This window comes from Labrus mixtus, chromosome 22 (genome assembly GCF_963584025.1).
Source record: "Labrus mixtus chromosome 22, fLabMix1.1, whole genome shotgun sequence".
NCBI classification, from domain to species: domain Eukaryota; kingdom Metazoa; phylum Chordata; class Actinopteri; order Labriformes; family Labridae; genus Labrus; species Labrus mixtus.
Genome location: NC_083633.1, coordinates 848,211 through 872,019, shown reverse-complemented (window position 1 = coordinate 872,019; position 23,809 = coordinate 848,211). Strand labels below are relative to the sequence as shown.

The 23,809-nt window shown below is 37.0% G+C and overlaps 1 protein-coding gene across 1 annotated transcript; it reads right to left on the bottom strand.

The window, feature by feature from the left end:
• Positions 1-1,205: 1,205 nt before the first annotated feature.
• LOC132956769 (mucin-19-like) lies at positions 1,206-20,931 on the bottom strand. The gene is made up of 45 exons (XM_061030397.1): positions 20,883-20,931; positions 20,034-20,078; positions 19,507-19,732; positions 18,798-18,927; positions 18,601-18,664; positions 17,884-17,966; positions 17,391-17,586; positions 17,159-17,284; positions 16,954-17,074; positions 16,721-16,856; positions 16,557-16,634; positions 16,375-16,444; positions 16,103-16,237; positions 15,837-15,986; positions 15,507-15,601; positions 15,253-15,385; positions 14,723-14,966; positions 13,529-13,569; positions 13,335-13,423; positions 12,919-13,073; positions 12,698-12,836; positions 12,391-12,495; positions 11,886-12,077; positions 11,460-11,532; positions 11,208-11,377; positions 10,876-11,032; positions 10,528-10,635; positions 9,246-9,387; positions 9,089-9,117; positions 8,646-8,938; positions 7,124-7,481; positions 6,689-6,892; positions 5,922-6,163; positions 5,590-5,776; positions 4,418-4,646; positions 4,089-4,255; positions 3,858-3,927; positions 3,623-3,732; positions 3,405-3,436; positions 3,117-3,270; positions 2,960-2,997; positions 2,721-2,828; positions 2,332-2,371; positions 1,796-1,904; positions 1,206-1,553 (listed from the first exon to the last, which is right to left on the bottom strand). The coding sequence occupies exons 1-45, from the start codon at positions 20,929-20,931 to the stop codon at positions 1,385-1,387; spliced, it is 5,991 nt and encodes a 1,996-aa protein (XP_060886380.1). The 3' UTR covers positions 1,206-1,384.
• Between the last annotated feature and the right edge of the window lie 2,878 nt (positions 20,932-23,809).

Sequence of the window (23,809 nt, the reverse complement as noted above, 5' to 3'; positions counted from 1 at the left end):
ATCTGTTAGTCCGATCACTGTCCATTATATCTACTCCTTTATATTTTGTATTTTTAAGTTAAGTTTAAGCTTTAAGTTGTATTTAAATTGACACTTTATATTTAGGTTAAATTGTTTCGTACTTGCACTTAATTTACTGCTCTGTGTGCATTTGAATTGCCCCCACGGGGACAAATAAAGTTTTTTGAATTGAATTGAATTGACATTCTCCTAAAAAATCCAAAAACAAATACAGCTATTGGTCAAACATCATTCAGAGCTATCATGGACATTCTCACTTACAACTGCAACTGTTTGTCAGTGCAGTAACTTTTCCCAAACCTCTATCTGCTGGCTCATTACTGTCTGTCCCTGCATGTTGTCTTTTAGATGTTCTCCTCTCTGTGTATTGCATGTGTATACCCAACATTTCTGTGGTTGTTCTATGTGCTGTGCTGCTGTTGTGAGTGTATGTAAGGAGGATACGTTGTACATGTGATGACTGTGTCTTGCCTCCTTATAGCTGGTATGTTTGGATATGTTCTTTTAACTTTTTATTGTGCTGTGACTGTTTGGAATGCAGTTTTCTGTCAGAAATGTTGTACGCTGCTATCTTTTAATTGTGCTGTCCTTTTAACATTGACCTTTCCTTTCACTGCACTATAACTTCACTTATTTGCACTTTATCACTCTATTTATATTTGTTTAATTAATCAGTCACTGCAAAATAATAACTGTATATATTCTTCAGTCACCACAACTGTCTATTTATTTATTATTATTATCATTCATTCACTGAACAGCAACTGCTCTGGCCACTTTTTGCATACTTCTCTTTCATGTAACCACAATTATATTTTTGTTGTTCTTTTTGTAAACGCTGCTGTTTAGGATTGCTGCTAACGAAGTTTTGTTGTGCCCTTGTATACAATGATAATAAAGATTATATCTAAAAGAGCAGGTAAAAAGACCACACTCATTGTTATGTTACAAAAAGCAGGTAAAATACTTTAAAAGACCCTCATCAGAGGGGCTCTGTAGTTTTGATGTTATTTGGATATAACATTAATTTAACTAAGAAGATTTGCTATTGGCATGGAAATGGGAGCAATCAAAGGCAAAGCAATGTAGCTGCCAACAGGTACTTGTGGTGGTGAAATAGTGTAAACAGAGTTGATTAGAGTTTGGCTTAATACTGCACCAAAGGAACAAACGTATTACAGACATATTAAAAGATTTAGTTTATTTGATATAAAACAGACCCAGTCATGTTTTAGAGAAAAACTCAAAGATAGTCATTATATCAAATGCTTGATTTAATACTTATTGCATTTGAACACATTAGATTTTGATTTGTAATTCAAAAAGATGTCAAATAGTTTAGCTGTTGCATGTGTTGTACTTTTCAGTTCAGTATATGACAGGCTCTGCACTCACAGCTGGTGATATGTTTGTAGGTGTAACTTCTGGCACTGAGGTCAAGGCACTGCAGTGTCACTGATCTCCTCTCTGAACTCCGCTCCTGACAGCATTTGTACTCCTGCTCCACCTGCAGGTCACCATGTAACACCACCCTGATGCAATGAACCGAGGGGCAGGGATGAGGAGTGGGGAGCGGGTATGGGTGGAGGAGGAAAATAAATGAAGAAGAGGTGTTTTATGTTTAGAAGAGTTAAAAATCTTAAAAACAGCTCACACGTAATTTAAAAGAAAAATACACAATTTTTTTTAATTCCTCAGAATGAATACTTGAAGACATCCAAACATGTTATATGTGGCTGGATCCATACTTATAAACAAGTATATTTCCTCTTACCTTGGCTGAGAAACACATTGGCCCTGACACACAGACATCTGCATGATGGTGGTACAGTTGTCTATGGTAATGTTGATACTGGTCAACTTTGGAGAACAGCTCTGATTACCTGGAGACAGAGAAAATGAATATTAGAGACAGCTTGATGAGTGTGAGAGAATAAACTACAACATGTAAAGATATTTGCCTATTTATTTTAGTTTTGATTGCAGGAGTTGATCTCTATTTTCTGACTGTAACTAAGTCTCAACTGAAACTGTGTATAACTTAGACGGCAATCATTGTAAAGGATTTTAGGGTGGCACCTGGGGTGGCCAATAAGATTTTAAGGGGGCCCATGCCACCCTTGGCCACCCATCTAGACACGCCCCTGTGTTTACATCTTCTGCCAGAAGAGGTGATTCTTACACTTCTGATTATTTTACATTTGATGGATAAACCTTTGAGACCAAAAGGTTAAAATATCACTAACTGAAAAAAAGGAAAAAAGATCATAAGGTTGAACAGGTAAAGTCCATAATAACTTTCTCACTCACATGTAAAGCAGCAGTGTTGGTCGTCCCAAATTTGGTCCTCCTGGTGAATAAATTACAAATCTTAAGGTTAATTTTTTTTGTACTCTTTACACATTCAACTATAGCTTGCTTCCAGTGTATCAGCATTGAAAGAATTGAAGAATGTTAAATATTTAAACTAATGTCCATGTAGGAAAAATGCTTTCTTTCAATACAGAATAGAAGGAAAAAGTTCTGTTTCCATTTGTAAGTAAGAGAAAATGTACCATCCGAGGGAGCATATACTTTTATTATGAAACATATTTACATCTAGGAAGAATAGCTGCATTTTAAGAGTCATTATTGTATAATAAGGATTGTTAAATGTCACAGTCATTAGATATTGGAAAAGAGAAGCTGCTGTTCAGTACCTCCTGACAGTTGTTAATGGGACAGACTTTAGTCTCAGTCTGAATACCACCTTTGTGACAAGTGAATGACATACAGGGATTGGTGGTCTCATTCCATCTGTCTCCCACCTGCAAAACAAAAGACACATATCATGACAAGGAGGTACAATGATTAATGCTAAATCCATTTTAAAATCAAGTTTCCTCTCAGTTGAAGGACATTTACTTGTGTCATGTAAAATAGGTTTGAAGCAACATACCTTGTAAGTTTTTCCATTATATATGCAAGTCTTCTCAACTGAAAAATAACACAAGATATTAATCCTGAAATACAGAGATTCAAATTAAATTTGAGGAAAGAAAAACTTAATTTCTATATTTGAATCATTAAATAATATAAGAAGTACCAGTGCTTACCACAAGTCGGTTCACCACAGCAAGAGGTGTTAAACAATTCAGCATCTGGGCCACAGGTAGGAGGTTGCTGAAGAGGTTTTCGGAAACAGTCCTCTGTTCGAGTCTGGATGTTACATGTACACAGGTGACAGCCGGACTGCCAAACCTCACCAGGCTGAAAGGTAAACAAATGAAAACAATTCTGCACTTCTTCTTGCACAGGGCTGACTAATGTCAGGTATGTGAGATATGAGCTGATGTAGTCTAGCTAAAAGAATAATCTCATATACATTAGACACAGCTACCTACCAGTTTGGGCTCACCAAGTGGTCCTTTACAATCTAATGGAGAAGTAAAAAGACTCTTCATTAAAGCCAATTATGAAGGCATGTATAAATGACACAAGAATGCACTTGTACTGTAATAAGAAGCTTTGCCAGAACAACACACAACAATAAAGGCAAATATCAGGACATTATATTTAAAAATAAAGTTTGTCTCAGCCCATTGCAGGCTATTTTACTCACAGGGGCACTCAGACACACAAACATTTGAGTGGTTTCCCATCCTTATCAAGCCACTGGGACAAAAACAGCCTGCACTGTTGTTCTCAAGGGACGTTCCATTATATTGCTCTCTTTAAGCCAAAGCAGAAGACACAGACATTATTGAAATCTTTAAAAAGAAATGTGTATGATTTACTAGACTGAGAATCAAAAGTCACAAAAAGCATGTGGATTTTCATTGGTATACTAAACAAACCCTCTATAGCAGAAGTCATCCAGCTTGTTTTGACACTCTCTGAAAACCAGTCCTTCTTGACATGTCAAATCTGAAATACAAACAAGAGCACTGAAGTCATTATTTAATCAGCTAACGAAGGAGTTTATCATCGAGATTTAAAACTTCCACAGTTAGGTCCATATAGAATGTTTAAAAACTATATACTAACAAAATAATTTATCCCAGCAGAATATTAGAAAAGGTTAATACCACAGATTCCATTAGTCAGTCTTCTCCAGTCGATACAGAAACCAGCCCTCTTACATTCCTCAGCAGCTTGCTCTAGTGAAGCGCAAGCGCCAATTCTGCACGAATCAAACTCACAATTCTTCTTTTTAACAATCAGATTCACAAACTGACTGCAATTCGAAAAGACTCTGAGGAAACAGAATAGTTTCAATTATTGGTAAGAAAATACGTATACCCCCCCCCCCCCCCCCCCCCCCAAAAAAAAAAAAAAAACAACACAGAAAATGTACATAAAAATGTATATGTGCTTTAATTTCAACCCAAATTCACTGAGCAGGTGTGGAGCTTACGGGTGATCTAGCAGCTCACATAGTAGACTTGCAGGGCACAAGGTGGTGTGAGTAGTGGTAAAGGGTGTGGTAGAGGGTGTATTTGGATGACAAGGCACGTTCCTTGGTGCAGAAAAACAGGCTGGCTTCTGTGGATCATCATACAGCCAGTCATAAGATGTCTTTTCACAACAGCTATCGTCTTCAATCAGCCCTCCTTTTCGAATACAGGATCCACCTCCACAAACACCTGGAATGAAAATGGAGTGGTGAGCTCAGCTGTTTTAGAATCCAGTGCATATTGTTAAAAGTGGGTTATCAAATACTTTGATATTTTTGATACCAAGGGTTTCAAGACCATGCAATATCTGTTATTTCAATAATCCACTGTATCAAAAAGTACTGAAGCTTTAAAAAAAAAGAAGATTTTCAGACATATTTTTAGCACGAAGCTGCCGCGAGAGAAAGAGCACTGTCAAAATTCCACAAATACTTTGGCAGTATTTGGGTAAACATTGCCAGTGTATTTGTGCAATTTTGAGAGTGTGAAGGACTCGCAATTTGTGTAAATTAAAAACAAGAAATTAGCAAATATTGGCTGCCTAGGACTTGATTTCCTGTTGCTGTGGTTTCGAAACAGGTATCAATATTGTTTGAGTTTTATCGTAAAAGTTAGAAATTCTAGTTTCACGACAACCCTTGTATGATGTACACATAGCAGCTTTGCATTAGTGTCAAATAACTTGAGAATTGACATAGAAGGCTGGTTCCCTTAATAGTCACAATTCAATAAAGTGGTGGCTGTGGCTCAGTTGGTAGAGTTGGTTGTCTCAAATGTCTTGGTTTTTAAGATTCTATTAAAAAAATCACAACATATTTTGGATTTTGCTCTGTCTTCTATTAGCATAGTGAAAGCACATTTTGCCGAATTGTGAACGATTACCACAGAATAGTGCTACTTTGGGATTGTTGTCTTTTATTGCCCTCTAGTGGTCAAAAATTGTTAAATGCAGCTTTAAGTTAAACATACTCTTTGGTTAGCAAGAAGTGACTAGTCTTCTAGAATCAACTCGATTTTTAAGTTTTTGTGACAATTTAATAATCTCCAATCCACAAACACACACATACTTTTAATGAGTACACAGTATCACATTACCACACCAATGAATCATCTCTTTCAATCTTTTACCCACCACATTGTCCCTGGGTGTTGTTGAGGAAGTGCTCCATGGCCAGATTTATCACCAGGTTATAAGATGCACTGAGAGAGACATAAGAGCGGATCTCTGGGAGGTAGATGGACACTGTGTATCCCGTGAATTCAAACCTCCAACCATGCTCCTCATATGGTGGCTCTATGGTCATGTTGTTCAGAGTAGCCTATGCCAGATGAGACCAGTTAAAACTTCATTAGTTCAGAAGAAAATGTTAGCGCTTTGGAAAAATATCATTTATAACTAAAAATGATAATCAGCATCTACATAGTAAATACCTATAAAAGAATGGAAAGACGTATTTTTCCTACCTGTACTGATGACAAAGGTGGATTGAGCTTAAGTGTAGCTGTACTGTTCTGATATTTCAGGATGATTCCTTTAACACAAGAGCCGTCGAGTCCCGGAATACAGAAGAAGTTGTCCACAGCAATCGTAAGATGATGACGTGGTGAGCGCTCCTCTACCAAAATGTAGGAGCAGTCATTCAGGAAATCAAAAGGTACTCCTTGGAAAGTGATGTAATGGGGGTCTCCATATAAATCACAGCGACCTTAACAGTACAGTAAGAAAGAGTAGGTATAGATAAATATGAAAATCAAAATGTTTACAAAAGTATAAGCCACAGCTGATTGGCTGGTAAATTCTCCACTGTTGTCCAGACCAACCTTTTCTCAACAACTATCAGATGAGCATCTTGAAACTTTCTACACGCATCTTCCCCACAAGTCTGATTGTAATAACAGTTGTGATCAATAATATGACATAATAGTATAAAAACTTCACTTATAACATTACCATCAGCCATAACTATACTCTTAGTTTAAATTGATTTAGCAAAAGTTAGCATGCTAAAACAATCTACAAAGTCGATGACCCTCTTAAATATAACTCCATTAACCTCTGCTGGATAACTTTGTCATTGTTAGCATTTGCACATGCAATTAGGCCCTAGTTCAAAGTGAATAGTACAGGTTGATGCATTAATAGTTGCTGTTCTATAGAGTGATATAGAATGTGGGAGGAATACATGAGAGTGAACAAGACAAGTGCCAGAGGCGGTCAAGGATCTACTTACAGTCACACTTCCATGTTTCACAGCATCCATCCAAGACTTTTTTGAGCTGTTGTCTGGGGCATTCAGGAATTGTCAGGTCTGGGCAAACCACTGGAGTCAACTCTATCTTCCCATTTAAACAGATCTTATTAAAACAGTCCTCTGTCCACATCTCATTGCAAGTCCAGCTTCTTTTCCTCTTCAGGTCTTCACACTCACACGAGACTAGTTTGATAAACACAACAGCAAGAGAACATGTCAGGACAGTGGTTGTAGTACAGAAACAACACATGGTTCAGGTAACTCATTTAATTCACTACAAAGATAACTTACAAATAAAGTATAATATAAGGAACATGTAATAAACACATTGTGTTCCTATTTTAAAGACTACTGACAGATTTGAATAAATTATCTACTTATATGGTGGCGCTAAAGTGCGGTATGTTCTTTTACCTGTAGTAGTGGGTGGCAGGGTTGAATATGTTGAAGGAGTGAAGGTTTCAGTGCTAATCGATGGTGTTGTTGTAGAAAGCCCAGTTGTTTCAGGAGTAGTTGATGTTGTAGAAGGTACAGTTGTTTCAGGAGTAGTTGATGTTGTAGAAGGTACAGTTGTTTCAGCAGTAGTTGATGTTGTTGATGTTGTAGAAGGTACAGTTGTTTCAGCAGTAGTTGATGTTGTTGATGTTGTAGAAGGTACAGTTGTTTCAGCAGTAGTTGATGTTGTTGGTGTTGTAGAAGGTACAGTTGTTTCAGCAGTAGTTGATGTTGTTGGTGTTGTAGAAGGTACAGTTGTTTCAGGAGTAGTTGATGTTGTTGATGTTGTAGAAGGTACAGTTGTTTCAGGAGTAGTTGATGTTGTTGATGTTGTAGAAGGTACAGTTGTTTCAGGAGTAGTTGATGTTGTTGGTGTTGTAGAAGGTACAGTTGTTTCAGCAGTAGTTGATGTTGTTGATGTTGTAGAAGGTACAGTTGTTTCAGCAGTAGTTGATGTTGTAGAAGGTACAGTTGTTTCAGGAGTAGTTGATGTTGTTGGTGTTGTAGAAGGTACAGTTGTTTCAGGAGTAGTTGATGTTGTTGATGTTGTAGAAGGTACAGTTGTTTCAGGAGTAGTTGATGTTGTTGATGTTGTAGAAGGTACAGTTGTTTCAGCAGTAGTTGATGTTGTTGATGTTGTAGAAGGTACAGTTGTTTCAGCAGTAGTTGATGTTGTTGATGTTGTAGAAGGTACAGTTGTTTCAGGAGTAGTTGATGTTGTTGATGTTGTAGAAGGTACAGTTGTTTCAGCAGTAGTTGGTGTTGTAGAAGGTACAGTTGTTTCAGGAGTAGTTGATGTTGTTGGTGTTGTAGAAGGTACAGTTGTTTCAGCAGTAGTTGATGTTGTTGATGTTGTAGAAGGTACAGTTGTTTCAGGAGTAGTTGATGTTGTTGATGTTGTAGAAGGTACAGTTGTTTCAGCAGTAGTTGGTGTTGTAGAAGGTACAGTTGTTTCAGGAGTAGTTGATGTTGTAGATGTTGTAGAAGGTACAGTTGTTTCAGGAGTAGTTGATGTTGTTGATGTTGTAGAAGGTACAGTTGTTTCAGCAGTAGTTGATGTTGTTGGTGTTGTAGAAGGTACAGTTGTTTCAGGAGTAGTTGATGTTGTTGGTGTTGTAGAAGGTACAGTTGTTTCAGGAGTAGTTGATGTTGTTGGTGTTGTAGAAGGTACAGTTGTTTCAGGAGTAGTTGATGTTGTTGGTGTTGTAGAAGGTACAGTTGTTTCAGGAGTAGTTGATGTTGTTGGTGTTGTAGAAGGTACAGTTGTTTCAGGAGTAGTTGATGTTGTTGATGTTGTAGAAGGTACAGTTGTTTCAGCAGTAGTTGATGTTGTTGGTGTTGTAGAAGGTACAGTTGTTTCAGGAGTAGTTGATGTTGTTGATGTTGTAGAAGGTACAGTTGTTTCAGGAGTAGTTGATGTTGTTGATGTTGTAGAAGGTACAGTTGTTTCAGGAGTAGTTGATGTTGTTGGTGTTGTAGAAGGTACAGTTGTTTCAGGAGTAGTTGATGTTGTTGATGTTGTAGAAGGTACAGTTGTTTCAGCAGTAGTTGATGTTGTTGGTGTTGTAGAAGGTACAGTTGTTTCAGCAGTAGTTGGTGTTGTAGAAGGTACAGTTGTTTCAGCAGTAGTTGATATTGTTGGTGTTGTAGAAGGTACAGTTGTTTCAGCAGTAGTTGTATCAGCAGTGGTGGGGGCTGTTGTGGGAGTTGTGGTAGTCGTAGTTGGCGGGGGCACTGGTAGAAAATGAGAGAAGGAATGAAGGTCTGGTGTATTAAAACTAGTTTCTAGGAATCCAAAACATTTACAAAAAACAAATGAAATGTATTTCACAAATCTGTAAACCTAGAAATAGGTACCTGTAAATGCACATAATTTGTACTTACGACAGTGAATTGCGCCATCTACACATAGGCTGACAAGGATGATAAAAAATAACTGTTATTACCTATTGACAATATTACAAATAATAAATGCTGCACAATATTTACTATACGGTTATCTGACTATGTATGTATTGAGGCTTTTAATGGCCGCACTTACCACGATATAGACTGCATCACCACCACAGCACCAGGCTGTATGACGGTGTCATTGAAATAACAGGTGCAGTTATTCAATTTGGTGCATTCACCAACATTTTCATCATAGTATGGTGCATCCTTTGAACATCTCGGGTAACAACCTATTCCAAGACAAAAACATTTTGTCGATAAATGGATGGAAATGGCTTTTGATAGCATTGATTTGGTCAAGACCTGGACTAGAAAAAAACATTTACAAGATAATTAGACTGTTAGGATTTTATTCTCAGACAAGGTTCGTTCGCACAACTTCCGGAATAAGATTTAATTTATTTAACATAAGGCATTTTTTGGCTCTTCACAAATTCACCAGTAAATCAAACAACAAATTCAGTTTAGTTGGCATACTTTACTTTCTACTTTATTTCAGACCCATAGGTCCATATCGTTATAAAAAAACACAGATATATAAATACAGGACATTAACAAAGGGATATCATCACTACATGTGATTAAAATACAAAGAGACATTTACACCAGTGTTTCCAGAAACACGAGGAATACCTTGTGTCACTAAGTCTGGGCTGGGTCAGTGACATTATAATGACATTTTCTGAGTTATTTAATCAACACATACATTTGAACATAACATTTCTCAGCAGAGCATGAAATGTGGTCACATTATTAAAAACAAACATCTGACTTGCACTTGTCCATCTTGGTAGCTTCAGAAATATTCTGAATGCATCATATGCCACCTGTACCTTTTTCATTTAAGCTTTACTATAATTGCACCACAAGTGGGCAGTATACAGCGGAGTACAGTAAGCTCTGAACAGCTCAGTTTGAACTTTGTCTGAGCACATTGAAAATGTACGTGCCAGCATATTAGCTTGAGTGCACAGTTTCATCATATGCACATCATAATCACTCAAGTCATTCCTGATAATATATCCCAGATATTTTACTTTATCTACCACACTCAGGGGTTGATCAGAGATAAAAATAAATAAAAAACTAAGGGAAATTATGCTTTCGATCATCCTTTGCTTTTACTATCATGACAACGGTCTTCTTACTATTATACTTTATGTCACACTGTACTCCATAACTCGAGCAGATTCTTAGAAGTTGCTGTAGGCCAGCACTATAAGGTGACAAGATTACTAAGTCATCAGCATACATCAAATGGTTAACAATTCTATCTCCGACCATACATCCAGTCTTTCAAGCTTCAAGCTGTTCAGAGAGACTGTCCATATACAGATTATACTTAAATAAAACCCAGAAAGCCTGTTTACCTTCCAGCTTGTGAGGTAAGCTGCTTCTTCCACAGGTGAGCATCTGACCACAGGCTTCATAGTGCCAGCTACATTGGTCCTTCTCGTTGTAGTAGTCACAGTAGACAGCTAAGTTTAAAATTGAGTTGAATTATTAGAGACTGAGTTATAGGTTATGTTTAGCAAACATTCAATAATGACAAATACTGTATGTGGCTTAATATTCAGCTATTCAGCAAGAAGGTAAACTAAAACAAGAGATGATACATCCTATTGTTCTTTGAAATTGTTCTCTGTAATATTCCTTCTTGTTCGCAATTTGAAAAAAAATTGGTTCAAAGTGTTCGGCTACAAATGGTCATAACTTACGACACAAATCAGGTGTTCTCCAGTTTACACACACATCGTGGTCACTGCAGGCCTCTGCGTAGGCTGCCACAGCAGTGCAGAATCCCAGAAACTTCCCTTCAAACTCACAAGAGCAGGACTCCTGCACACATGCATGGAAGTAGGGCAACGGATCCACCTGTACATTTTAGAGCATCAACATGAGAGCAAATATTACCCCCATTAACCAAAATAGACACACAGTATTATATTTAAATAGACTTCCAAATGTTTAGTTTGAAAAGCAAGTCAAGACCTGCATAGAAATGAAACCCCTTAAACAGGTGTTAGAGAGATAATTAAAAAATACACACTTTGTAATGGCAGTCTTTGAAAATATTTCCAGTAATAATCATACAGCGCCGCTCAGCCCAAGCAGCGCAGTAAGAGTTGCGTTCACATGGAAATATTTCAGTTGTCACATCGGAGCAAGGAGGAGCCGCAGCCTTCCAGCTGTTGCCAAACGCCAAAGGACTGGACATGACTAAATACAAATTTGAAGTTTTATTTTGACCACTGTTCCAAAAAGACTTTTGCTTCAAAAGATGATGAAAAAATGGTTTTACCTTCTGAGCCAATTATCTGTAGGTCATTCATCTCATTGGAGTCAAAATTCCCACAGAGGCCACATACCTTGTTCTGTAGGACAGACGGGTAAAACATGAATAAAAGTTTAAGTTCAAAAATAACATTTAAGAAATAATGGAAATTTTGAAGCATGAATCTATGAGCAAAGATCAATGTATAAATAAAGTGTAACTATCTTTTCAACAAAAGTCATAAATGTTCAAAACCAGCACTTGTTATTTATAGAAGCTTGTTGAATAAATAAAATACCAAAGTAAGCAATCATACAAATTTTGAACGGAAAATGTAATACTTAGTTTATGTTTATCATATTTTGAATAAGTACCAAAGGTTGTTATGTGTTATGTGTTGAATGTAGAAATATTATATACCAATGAAAAGACTTCACTATGTCCATATCTCACCTTCCAGTATGCACTCAGCTCTACAGTGATCCGGGTGTGTTTGTCCCAAATGAGAGTTATCCCTTTGCTGGGAACTGAGATTATGATGTAAAGTCCCACCGTGTGTATGGAGTATAGAAAGCCTTCCTGAGTTCCATTACCATGGTATTGTCGGGTCACCCTTATGTCGCTCAACGTCAAGGTGACTTTGCCCTTAGCAGCACAACACAGGGACAAGGTTAACTGCATATGAAGATGTTAAGTAAATAGCCTTATGTCATTCCAAATCATTAAATGACTGATTTAAGCATGTGATTAGTTGTTGATTTAAAGTAAGAACGTGCAACATTTGACATATAAATACAGCAAAAATCAAGTATATCACATGTAAATGTCTCTCTGAGTCATTCTTCTTTTAATGAGGGACATATGACCTTTGAAGAAAAAATGATTTAAAAAATGTACAGTCTCATTTCATAAAGATGTTGAACATATAAAAAAACATATAGCAAAAACAGCCATCCACCTGCAGGTCAATGATGATGGAGCGAGAGCAGGTGAGCGCCTCATCACAACAAGGCACACTCTCCACTCTCACAGAAAAGGTACTGTTTCTCTTGCCGCAGTCATCCTGAAGGGAAAAAGAAACATTTTATTTCAAAATATGTTGCTGTAAAAAAAAAAGGCAAACCATAGGCAATATATGTTGATACCCTGATATAATGGTATATGGATGTTTCACATCCTTTGAAGGCAATGCACTGGAAACTCAAAAAGGTGGATCAAAGAATTGTGAGCATGGATTTCATTCCTACTTCTATTTTTGATCTCACCTCTACAAGTGTGTACTGGCAATTTCCATCAAAGCGGTACCATTTGGAGTCAAAGGTCTGGTAGTGTCCATTTCCATAAACCTGACACCTCCCCGAACAAGGCTCAGCCTTGCAGTGCCACTGACCCTGACCACAGGTGCTGTAAAACATGTTGATTTAAACCTTAGATCAACCTTTTGCATGTTTTTTTGTAGGAATTGCATAACCAATGCAGGTATTACCATGTTTTGCAGTTGGTTTTGACACTTTGTCCTTCACCGAATACTTTGCCGCTGTACACACAAGTACATTCATCCAGGGAAACACAGTTTCCACGGTGATCCTCATACTGGTCATAAGGGCAGTAACAGCCATTTTCACAGGTCATACGGGCCCCCTTGTAACAACATTAAAGAAAAGTCCTTTAGCTGAAGGGCACATTGACACATCACAATATAAAATAACGTAATGGACAAAAGGTAAAAGTAATTGATTAGTTAACAGAAACTTGAAAGCTAAATGACACAATGTAGTAGATGCTCTCAATTGCGTTAGAAACAAAGCTTATATTATTTATCTTAAAGTTTAAACAGGTAAGCTCCTGCTTCCACATGAAAAATTGTTACAACCTTATTAATCATATAATCTCTTGACCTACCATCGGCTTGCTGAGACTGTCACAGGTTTTTTGTGCTGTCTTTATGTTGTCCTCTGAGCAGTGAACACAAACTTTCCCATTTCGGCACCCTGATGCAAAAGTTCCACTATTAACAAAGTATGAACAATATAGCAAATAAAGCATAAAATTATAATACTATGATATGGATATGATCAAAGCAAAGACATACTTACCACAGTCCTCAGAGCATTTCAGCTTTCCATTGTCACAAGAGCTGCAAACAAAGTACTTTGTTTGAGATATGACATAACTTTGCTGATGTATATGTTGAGGGTTGTCACACATTAAAGAAAGGGGGGAATATGCGTTAAGAAAGAGGAGATACAGATTGCATGGAAGAGTAGAAACAAATGTTGTATTGACCATGTAAAGTAGAAGCAAGCTTTTCAATGGAGGAATGAGCCTAATTAGACCAACCATATCTATCAAACACAAGGACAACATTTGATATTTCTTTTTTTATTTGGCTCCTGTGATTGATCATAACTGCTCATACCTGCAGAATCATAAACTGGGAATTTTTGAACATCTCATTGTCTTGGAAATCCTTTTCTAAGAAAAACGTTGTTTTCAATGCTCTACCATCTTCAGTATTACAATAAATACAGTCTCAGCAGGTTAATCTGCAAATCCATTTTTTAGACATTAACCCAATGAACATTTAGAGGCTTTTATATTATAGAGGACTGACAAGGTCCCATTATAGCTGGAAAATGTTAACGTATTAAATGTGTTCATTATTTTGTCTACATCTGCATGAGTTAAAGGTGAAAAGTAGAACTTATGATGAAAACTAGAAATAACAACAGTGGCTCAGCTGGTAGAGTCGGTCGTCTCTCTACCAGAAGTTTCCGGGTTCAATCTCCAGCTCCTGCTGCAACATGTGTCCTCGGGCAAAACATTTTACCCCAAGTGGCTCCCACTGCTTCGTCAGCAGTGTAAAACTGTGTATGAATGGGATTAGCTAACACTGATGGCCACTTTACATAGCACCCTCTGCCATCAGTGTGTGAATATGTGTGAATGGGTAGGAGTGACCTGCGGTGTAAAAGCACATTGAATAATCAGTAGACTACAAAAGCGCTATTCAAGGTCAAGTCCATTTACCATTTACCAAAGGTTTATGTATCGACTATTGAATGGTTAATTACTATTAGTATATCATTAATGGGAGCACATTACACAGAAATATATTTCAAATGTGTTCATTAGAGCATACTATAGCATCATTAATATTGTGATAGTATGACTGAATAGGGCAGTCAGTGGGTAACAACTTGAGTCACTGGAGTAAAAAAAAAAAGTAATGTTTGGAATTGACATTAAAGCATTATTAATTGCTTTTAATACTCAGATGAATGACTAACCACTGTCGTCCATCGATAACAACAGGCCCAGGTGGGGTTGAACCACCGTGGAAGTGACAATGGCATCCTGCCTTTGGGGTACAGATGTGTCCTTGGTTCAGATGAGTTCCCTCTGGGCAGCCACAGCCCTCCACAGGTGCATCATCCAGCTCACAGCGAGGGTCAGGGCCAGACAGGGAACCACATGTACGGTTGCAGGCAGGGATGTTGTAGGAGAATTCTTGGTTGTTTTGACATTCAACAGCTGCGACAGAACATTGACATTTAAAAAAAAAAAACCTTTTAATAGAAAGTAGAAGTAATATTGGAAATCTTTATAAGTGTAAATGTTATGGTAAAACCTATTGATATTAACACCTGGCGTCTTAAAGGTTTTTAATCATCATTTTATAAATATTGCAAAAGCAAAAAAATAACAATCTCACTAATTACCAACAGAACTGATTTGATTTGGGCTTTTTCGCTTCATTGGCTCTTTTACAATATAGTCTTAAGGTGAAAGAGGACTACATTTTTCAAAATGAACTCACTGCAGTTGGTTGCTTTCCTCCAGTCGCCAACTTCAACACCCAGGCTGGAACAGGCTTTGACATAACTGCCAAGAGCGAGACACAAACACTGCTGCAGACCACTAGCACAGTTACAGGTTCTTTGGATGCAGACCTAGAATAGAAAGCAGCTTCATGTTAACAGGAGCTGTGATAAATATATTATTGACAATCAGTTGTTGATGATGGCAAAAAGAAATGATGAAAAATGTATTTTTGTGCAAAAGGTTTGTTACCTCATAGAAGTAATCAGTTGGGATATGAGCATGACACGTAGAAAATATCCCACTTGGTATGTTCAACACGGAGCACTTCTCATCAGCAAATATCTCTAAAAAGAATACATGACGAGACAATAAATAATGATTTTTAAACCCCATTACAGTATGAGGCATCATGTTAGCAAATTTTAAATTTGAGTATTTGATTATCAAACATATTCATTTCTAATAATTTCAATAAAACTCTCCTTCCTCATATACATAATGTAGGAGGATATATCAAAGATTATGTAAGAGCTTATACACGTTTTTTCGACATTTTACAAGCAAAGTATTTTCAGATACCGTATTCTGTTTTGATGCAGGAGGGGGGTATGTTAACTGGACAAGCACCAATACTCCAAGAAAGAGCAAAGGGTTGAGGTGAGTTCTCTACAATTCCACTGCTGGTGGTGAAGTCATCTGTTGTGTCATTGTTGTTATTGCCACAGAGACCTAAAAGTCAGAAAAGCTATGTTAACATTGTTTGTGTTCATTTCTATTCTTAGGAGCTCATGAAAGTATAATAAATGCAATAAAAATAAATGCAATTCTATTCCTGGTATCCTAACCTGACATGTCCTTGTGGTTTCCAGTTGACGTGACGTACAGCTGGATTTCAGGAAACATCTGGACTTGAATGTTAATTCCTAAAGTTGTGTGCACCTGGACATACATGGACGACTGCCAGAAAACCAGAGCATGATCTGACAGGGGGCAGAGGTAGATAAGTGATTGGATGGGTGACTAGCCAAGCTCTTTGATAGTTTACTAGATTAACAGACTTTCACATTGTGGATGCAGTACACAGATGCAGTAGACTGTCATTCTAATTTGTATTTACCAGTCTGATGAAGCTCAGTGACTTCCTCTTCTCCAAATGTTACCATATTGTGTGAAAATGTATACGTTTCCTGCAAATCCAAAAGAAGAGGCAATATATAATCAAAAAGTGGACACTTCTCTTGCTTTAGATTTGTGAGATAGTTTATAATGTTTTAAATCGAGCTCAGACAATGCTCATACCTGAAATATCTGCAGTATAGCCATTTTCATAGAGGGTGCTTTTGCTGAAAACTCTATTACAATTGCCCAGTTTTGACCCTTTAAAATCATTTTAAAACAGCCATCAGCACCAAAAAAGGCAAAAATGGATTAATGGTAAATGCCGGGGTAAGGAAAAAACTCACCTGTGAGGCCACATATGTACATTTACCAGGCAGGACATAGTGTTTGCCATCAAATGTCGTCACAAAATGCCCTTCAATTAAACATCTGGAAGGGCACATATTTTCTGAGCACTGCCATTTCCCATTGGAACAAAGACTGGGAAGAGAAATTAAAAATAATTTTAGGAATTCCGGAATTCCTGGATATTCCCTAATAAGAATATTGTTAAAATGACATTAAAATAGATACTTACCACGACTGGCACTTAGTGCTGCGTAGCTCTCCAGATGTGTAGCTTTTGCCAGCAAACTCACAGGGACAACTGGACACACTTACACACTGGAAGCCTTCTGTGTGATCATTGAGCACCTTACCTACAAGATAAATAAGAAAAACTGAAATAAACAACCGAGTCAGATAATTGAAGAGGCAAGTTTTCAGAGACAGATAATACTTACTCTTTGGGCAGACACATGAGCTGGTGAGATCCTGGTAGGAGATTGTTGGATTTGGGTTGGTGCAGGTTGGAACAAAGGCTGCACCCTTTTCTACATAATCAAGGTCTCCTGGACAATTTGGTTTTTCTAAATAAACCACCAGAAACAGAACATTGCATCAATTATCTATCAGATCTAAGCTATCAAAAGGGTCAAACAATCTAAAGGTCTTCTAGTTTTAAAATACACCTACCACATTTAGTAGCAGTTCTCCAAATGTCCCAGGCAAAGCTGCTGTTTCCACACTGGGTGATTATTTCTTTGAAGAAAGCACAGCTGATGTATTTGCTTTCTTTAAAGCCATAAATATTTTCTTCACAGAGCTGAATATAATGAAGCGTCTCTTCTTGAAGACAATCCAATGTGAAGGAAAGGAAATATCTGCAATCCTACAAAAATAATCAGAAATCAATCTCAACATCTGGATCGAGGACTTTAATTGCTTTAATGAAACTGCTGTTGAAGAGCCTAGTAACCACTTTTAATTTAAAATAATAAAAAGAGTTGTATGAAAAAAGAAAAAACAGTATCATCAGTACCTTTTACCATATTTTTCTTCTAAATCAGATCAGTGTTTGGATAAAGTATATACAGGGCAACATGCTTAAAGAAAACACACTATGATGACCACAAATAGTTGGCTTTATTTAAATGGTAACATTCAGCTGCTGCAATTGTGAACTTACACTATTAACAGCAGAGGCAGGATCTCTGATTTGACATGTGTCATCAGCAATGACGCTCTCTGAGATAGACTGCTGTTTGTCGCCTGTTTTCATAAAAAAATGTCAAAAATCAACATGGGATTCACACTTTAAAAAAAAAAAAATTCATTCTTACAGACAGCTTAAGATGAAAAACTGACTGACACTGCATCCAGACGTTAAGTTGTTTTTTATTATTATTGTTTATTATTATTTCTTTTATTTCGTAATTACCCTTGTTTCTGTTTTCCAGATCCTGCTCTTCACATTTCCGGCCGTTGTCTCCCAATTGTCTGTGTATTTAATCCTTATGTGTCCTCCCTCATGTTGTTAATTCGTTGTGTTTTCCTCAGTGAAACCTTGTCCTAGCGGTTTTCTCAGTGAGTTCTTTATGTATAACTTTTTCCTGCCATTCAACCCTCTCTTTAGCCTGCTCCCCTGGATGTGTTTGCTCATGTTTTTGACTGCCTTTGCATCGTACCAGACTCAAGACCTTAATTTTTGTACTCTACCCTGTGTCTTGCTATTGAATCTTTTTTTCGAGTGTGTCTTTGTATCACTGACATATCAGATCCTTTTAGAAGCATCCAGGCATTTGTTTGATAATACAACTAAATTACATTTAAAATGTTATTTATCATTGTACTATACATGTATTTCCTTTTTTTTTTATATTCAAGGCCAACAATATTTTCATACCCTGTACATTGGATTTTCCACACAATCCAGTCATGTCGATGCTCAGCTCTTGATCTAGCTCCACCTTAATAAAAAATTTGACTTTAGTGCTCTAAACAGCCAAAGTACATGTGAGTGTTCAAATGAACTTACAAAAGTCTGTGTTGTTAAATCTAATACAGATAGTCAACTTAAAAAAATAAGTAGTGTTCTCTCACCCACACAGTGTCTATTCCTCCAAGTACATTGTGCCAGGTGACAGACAGAGGAAGCAGTGAGCTCTTCAGTTTGGTGTAGATGCCATACTGAAAGATGTGCTGATAGGTGTGATCATACGGAAGAGAAACCCTGTGAGCAACATAGACAAAAGTCACAACAGATATAGAAACAGGCTGTCAGTTTTTACTTTTTTTTTCTACTCATTATTTTTTTCTTAACATTTGAACAAAACTGTCTTACTACTTTGACCAATCCAAAGTCTCCTTACTTAAGTTTGAATTATAAAACAAAATGATAAATCCAGTGAAGCATTAAAGGGCTCCAAGTCACCTGGCAGAATGTAAAAGAAAAAAGACCATAATAGTCAATATGTTTTTTAACCGAAGAGGCAAACCATGACAATGCAGTTTTGGAGACTTGCAGCTAATAATCAACCAATATCAATGACATAGCAAACACATAAAACCATCACACTCTTAACTGTGTGGCTGTGTATCAATGTCATTTAAGTGAATGATTTATGTATTTGAACCAAACTTACTTTTACTGAAGTTGATGTGGCTGATTATTGTAATAGGATTTTTATGAGACATGACAAAAATGATATGCAGAGAATGTACAATTAGATCAAACTCTACCATGGTCTAATTTAGCTTTTTCTGTGTTTCTGCAGAGATATATCATGGTATGTTAGGGTGAGGCTCAAACCTATTCTTCTCCACCCAAATGTTTGCATTCCGCACAACAGTCCTGATTTTGTTGATGATGATCTCAACCTGGACCACAAGCCCGCTGTCATCTCGCTGTATTGTGATATCACATTCCACCCGGTTGTGGGTGAAGCGGGTGAGGGTGAAGGGACAGTTGGACCGCACATAGAAATCTGAACCGTAGAAAGGCTGGACCACCCCACTGCCGAATGTCCTGCAAGTGACTGGTCATAAAAAAATAATTCTTTATAAGGAATTGTAAACGATGCAAGCAGTCTAACTCAAGTTAATAATAAAAAAAATATATAGTCACTGTTTCGTGCTGTTGAATTCAGGATTTTTATGTTTCTATCAGAAGTAACCTGTTTTTAGCAAAGTTGTAAAAAAAAACGTTTTTTTTTCCTGCAATAAATTCAGAAAACATTACATTTAATCACTTTGTATAAAATCTGCGTAACAATTTTTTCAACTTTTTGAAATATAAATGATCAAGTTTCAATTTGAATTTGATTTAATTATACTCACATTTCTGAGTTTCTGCTGTTACGACTGATTCCACTGTCCCTAAAACTAGAGGAGAAACCGTAAATTAAACATTTAACAAAAAGAGAAAATTAAAAAAATAATATCAAGAGTTAGGATATGGTAGGGTTGTTATTGTTTATCCAGTTACTGTACAGTAAAAAAGGAGTACACTCAACCATAAAAAAATTTTGTTCGGTGCACGACAAGACTAAAGAGAGAGAAAGGTCAGCATGCTAAATGTCTTTCAAAGTATGTTTTATCTGGCTTGAGCAGCAGCTTATCTGTACGGATCTGAATCTCTTTGTATCCTTGCATATACTGAAAAAGTCTTTCAATTCAATTTCAATTCAATTCAAACCTGAGTAAAAGTACACCATAAACACCCAAAAGTATTGAGTACCAACAATAGTTATAATTTAAAATAGCATGTTTCAGGATTACAATTAGTACATAACTATATTTTTAGATGATTGCTACAGATTCTTAAATGTATAAGGAGCACTTTATAGCAGTAAAAACATATTCTCTGAACTCTAACCAACATGTGTAAATTATCAATTTATAAAAAGCAAATTAAGCTGCCAGATTACTTTAACACAGGTAAAAAAATAAACTTTTCTTTAAAATTCTTTCATAGTGGAAATATAAATAAGTTCCACTTAAATTTGAGGTTTATTACATACATTTTAGTAAATGTTCTATTTTCAACAATCACTTAATGTTACATTGGTCAGTGTTACTCTCCATAACTTTTAGAACTAAAAACTAGTTAAACAACAATGAAATACAAAAAGTATTCTGTAATAACCTTGCAGAATAAATGAATGGAAAGGGAAGAGTTTATAGTACCTGAGGCCAGAGAAAAGCACACAGCGAGAAGCTGTGGCTGTAAAGTCATGCTGCCTGATGCCCGGACGTGCAGCAGAGCTGTTGAAACCAGGAGGAACTGCACAAACAGCCCACTACATGGCTTTTATATGCTGTATCCTTGCACACAAACACACACCGACCAAACACAGATGTGTGTGTGTGTGTGCGTGTGTGTGTGTGTAATGATCTGGTATGGTATTCAGAGACATACTCACACATGCACCCTGAGGCTCTCTAAATAAAAATACCAGGAAACTAGAAATAGAAAACAAAAATCAGATTAAACATTCAACAAAATGGTAATCAGGCAGACACATGGAAATTATTACACACGGAAGATTGATCCTCTCCTACTTATCAGTGTCCATTTACAGTTATGAATGTGCAGTATTTCATGGCAATACAACAATTCCCATGATATATACTTCAGTGGGAGATTGTGGGCGTGAATGGAGATCTTAATCTTATGCAGAGGCTAGGAGCAAACTGCCCAAACACAGTCTGTAAAGAACTGTAACAGTGGAGTTTGAAACTATAGCCGGTTCTTTTATTCCTTTAAACGTTTCCTTCCCGATATAAAGACACCTGGTCAATATCAATGTCACCAACATGATGGGCAAAATATTCAGGTCATTTCTTGGAACAAAAAGGGATGCTTAACTTTGGCAAACATTAGAGAAGCAGACAATACCCTGTATGCAAACAGAGGACAAGATGACCTTTGAAAAGTGAGGCTAGGTAAATGGCCAGGGTGCATGAACCAGGATGTTGTAAGTTAATTTTCAATTTGAGCTGAGGGAAAGTACCTCAGGACGTCTTGTGCAGCTACTCAGATATCTTTTCCTGAAAAGATTAGTCTTCTTAAAGCAGCAAATTGAGGCAAACCCTTCAATTAAATCAGTGAGGTGATCAAAAGAATTAAGAGGCTTATCAACACATCAGTAGGCAACATTAAACTTGACATTTCCCTCTAACACCCCCCTTTTTATTACTTTCCAAAAATGTATTGTTTGTAGACTTTTTTTATCAGGAGCAATTTAACTGCATTCTGTATGACTAAACTATAAACTCCCATTTCGACCACAAATATAAATCTCAGTTTAGAAAATGCAGTAAAGCTACATTGTAAACACTTGAAGAGATTCCCAACTCACTTAGCATTTTATTTGCCTTAAATGCAAATTACTTCACACAACAAGCACACTTGAAAGAAACATCAACATTTGAGTTATGTCTCTGGCCACTTACAAATGTAAACCCAACTTTCTTTTACCTCTTCAAACTGTCTGGGTCTTCACACATTTCTTAAAAAATATACGTGTCTTGATCTAGCTGTTCGACTTCCTTCAACAGTTAGTTTTACTTAGTAACTAGTTAGAGATCTTGTAAGGGAGGGGGGTTTGGTCGCCACGGGAAACAGGGAGTAGGGAAGGATTGACAATGTGCAGCTATAGAATACATAAATATATGATAACTGATGACAGAAATCCAGATTATGTTTTGCCTATTAACAACATGTTTGATAAATTCATAATGTTGATTCCTCATGTGATATATAAATGTATATGCTGCCTGAACATGAAAATCAATAATAAAAAATTGATCACAAAAAAAAACAGTTAGCTAACTTGCTGCTACTGTAACTGTATACGAGCTCTTTGGTTGGGAAGTAGAGCAACAGGTTTACCCTATATTTGTTGCAAAGAACAGCTAGAAGCAGAGCAGAGCAGTGAGACTAATCTGTACAGAAAACGCCTTCTAAAGGAAAACAATAAGCTTACAGGTGTAAACACTCTGTGGAGCTGCAGAGGTCATATTTTACATTGTGCTACGCTAACCTACCTCTAATTTTGAGCATAGGCCAATTTGCATTGATTTTTTATTTATTTTTTATTTTTTATTTTTTTAACTTGAACAGTACAAATCGCTGCATGATGTACAGAATACAAAATATAAAGCCACCCATCCCTACCCAAACCCTCTTACCTCCCTGATCCACCACCCTCAGTCCCACCCCACCGCAATGCGATGATAGCATAATGTACTGTCTACACATATACATACATTTATCCACATACAGTTAGTTAACACAAATAATCCAGGCATTTGCAGCTGCTCCTACTAAACCCCATAATCATCAAAAGTGCTATGTGTCATTCCAATTTGTTATCCCAGTAACAGTAGTGAAATAGGCTATGAATGGAAACCACATTTTACTGAACTCAGCCTTTTTCCCCCTCATGGTGCATTTAATCTTTTCTAGTTTTAGATTGAACATGACTTCCTTCATCCACCTGGCATGGGAAGGAGGCTTAGGATCTTTCCAATGAAACAGTATCAGACGACGTGCTAGCAAGCAGGTGAAGGCGATAACATTACAAAGATTTCCTGACCAAATAGCGTTTTCTGGTTTTACACTAAAAATGGCAGTAAGAGGATGTGGCTCAACTGATACACCGTAGGCCTTGCTTAAAGATTTAAAAATGGTCTCCCAAAAAACATGCAAAGAAGGGCATAGCCAAAACATATGAATTAAGGTGGCCGGTGCTGATTTACATTTATCACAAGTGGGGTCCAGATTTGGGTAGATTTTAGCCAACTTGGCTTTTGTAAAGTGAGACGGTGCACAATTTTAAATTGTATGAGCCCGTGTCTGCTGCAAGGAGATGAAGAGTGAACTTGTTTAAGAATTGCATTCCAGCGCTCGATTGGAAGCGAGTAGCCCAAGTCTTTTTCCCATTGTGTTTTAAGTTTATCTAATGGTTGAGGAATAATTTCACAAATAGTTTCATAAATCTGGGAGATTAACCTTTTCTTATCTGCATTAAGAGATAGCAACTCGTCAACTGGAGAAGTTGGAGGTATGTTTGGAAAGAAGCTGTATTGTTTTCTAACAAAGTCCCTTA

What these genes read in the sequence shown, in the direction of transcription:
- LOC132956769 (XM_061030397.1), bottom strand. Translation starts at nt 20,931, where the DNA reads ATGACTTTACAGCCACAGCTTCTCGCTGTGTGCTTTTCTCTGGCCTCA. An exon ending in CTATACTGCAGATATTTCAG is followed by an intron (nt 16,445 to 16,556) that starts GTATGAGCATTG and finishes TTGGATTTGCAG; the next exon opens with GAAACGTATACATTTTCACA. An exon ending in CTTACCTCACAAGCTGGAAG is followed by an intron (nt 9,388 to 10,527) that starts GTAAACAGGCTT and finishes GTCTTGGAATAG; the next exon opens with GTTGTTACCCGAGATGTTCA.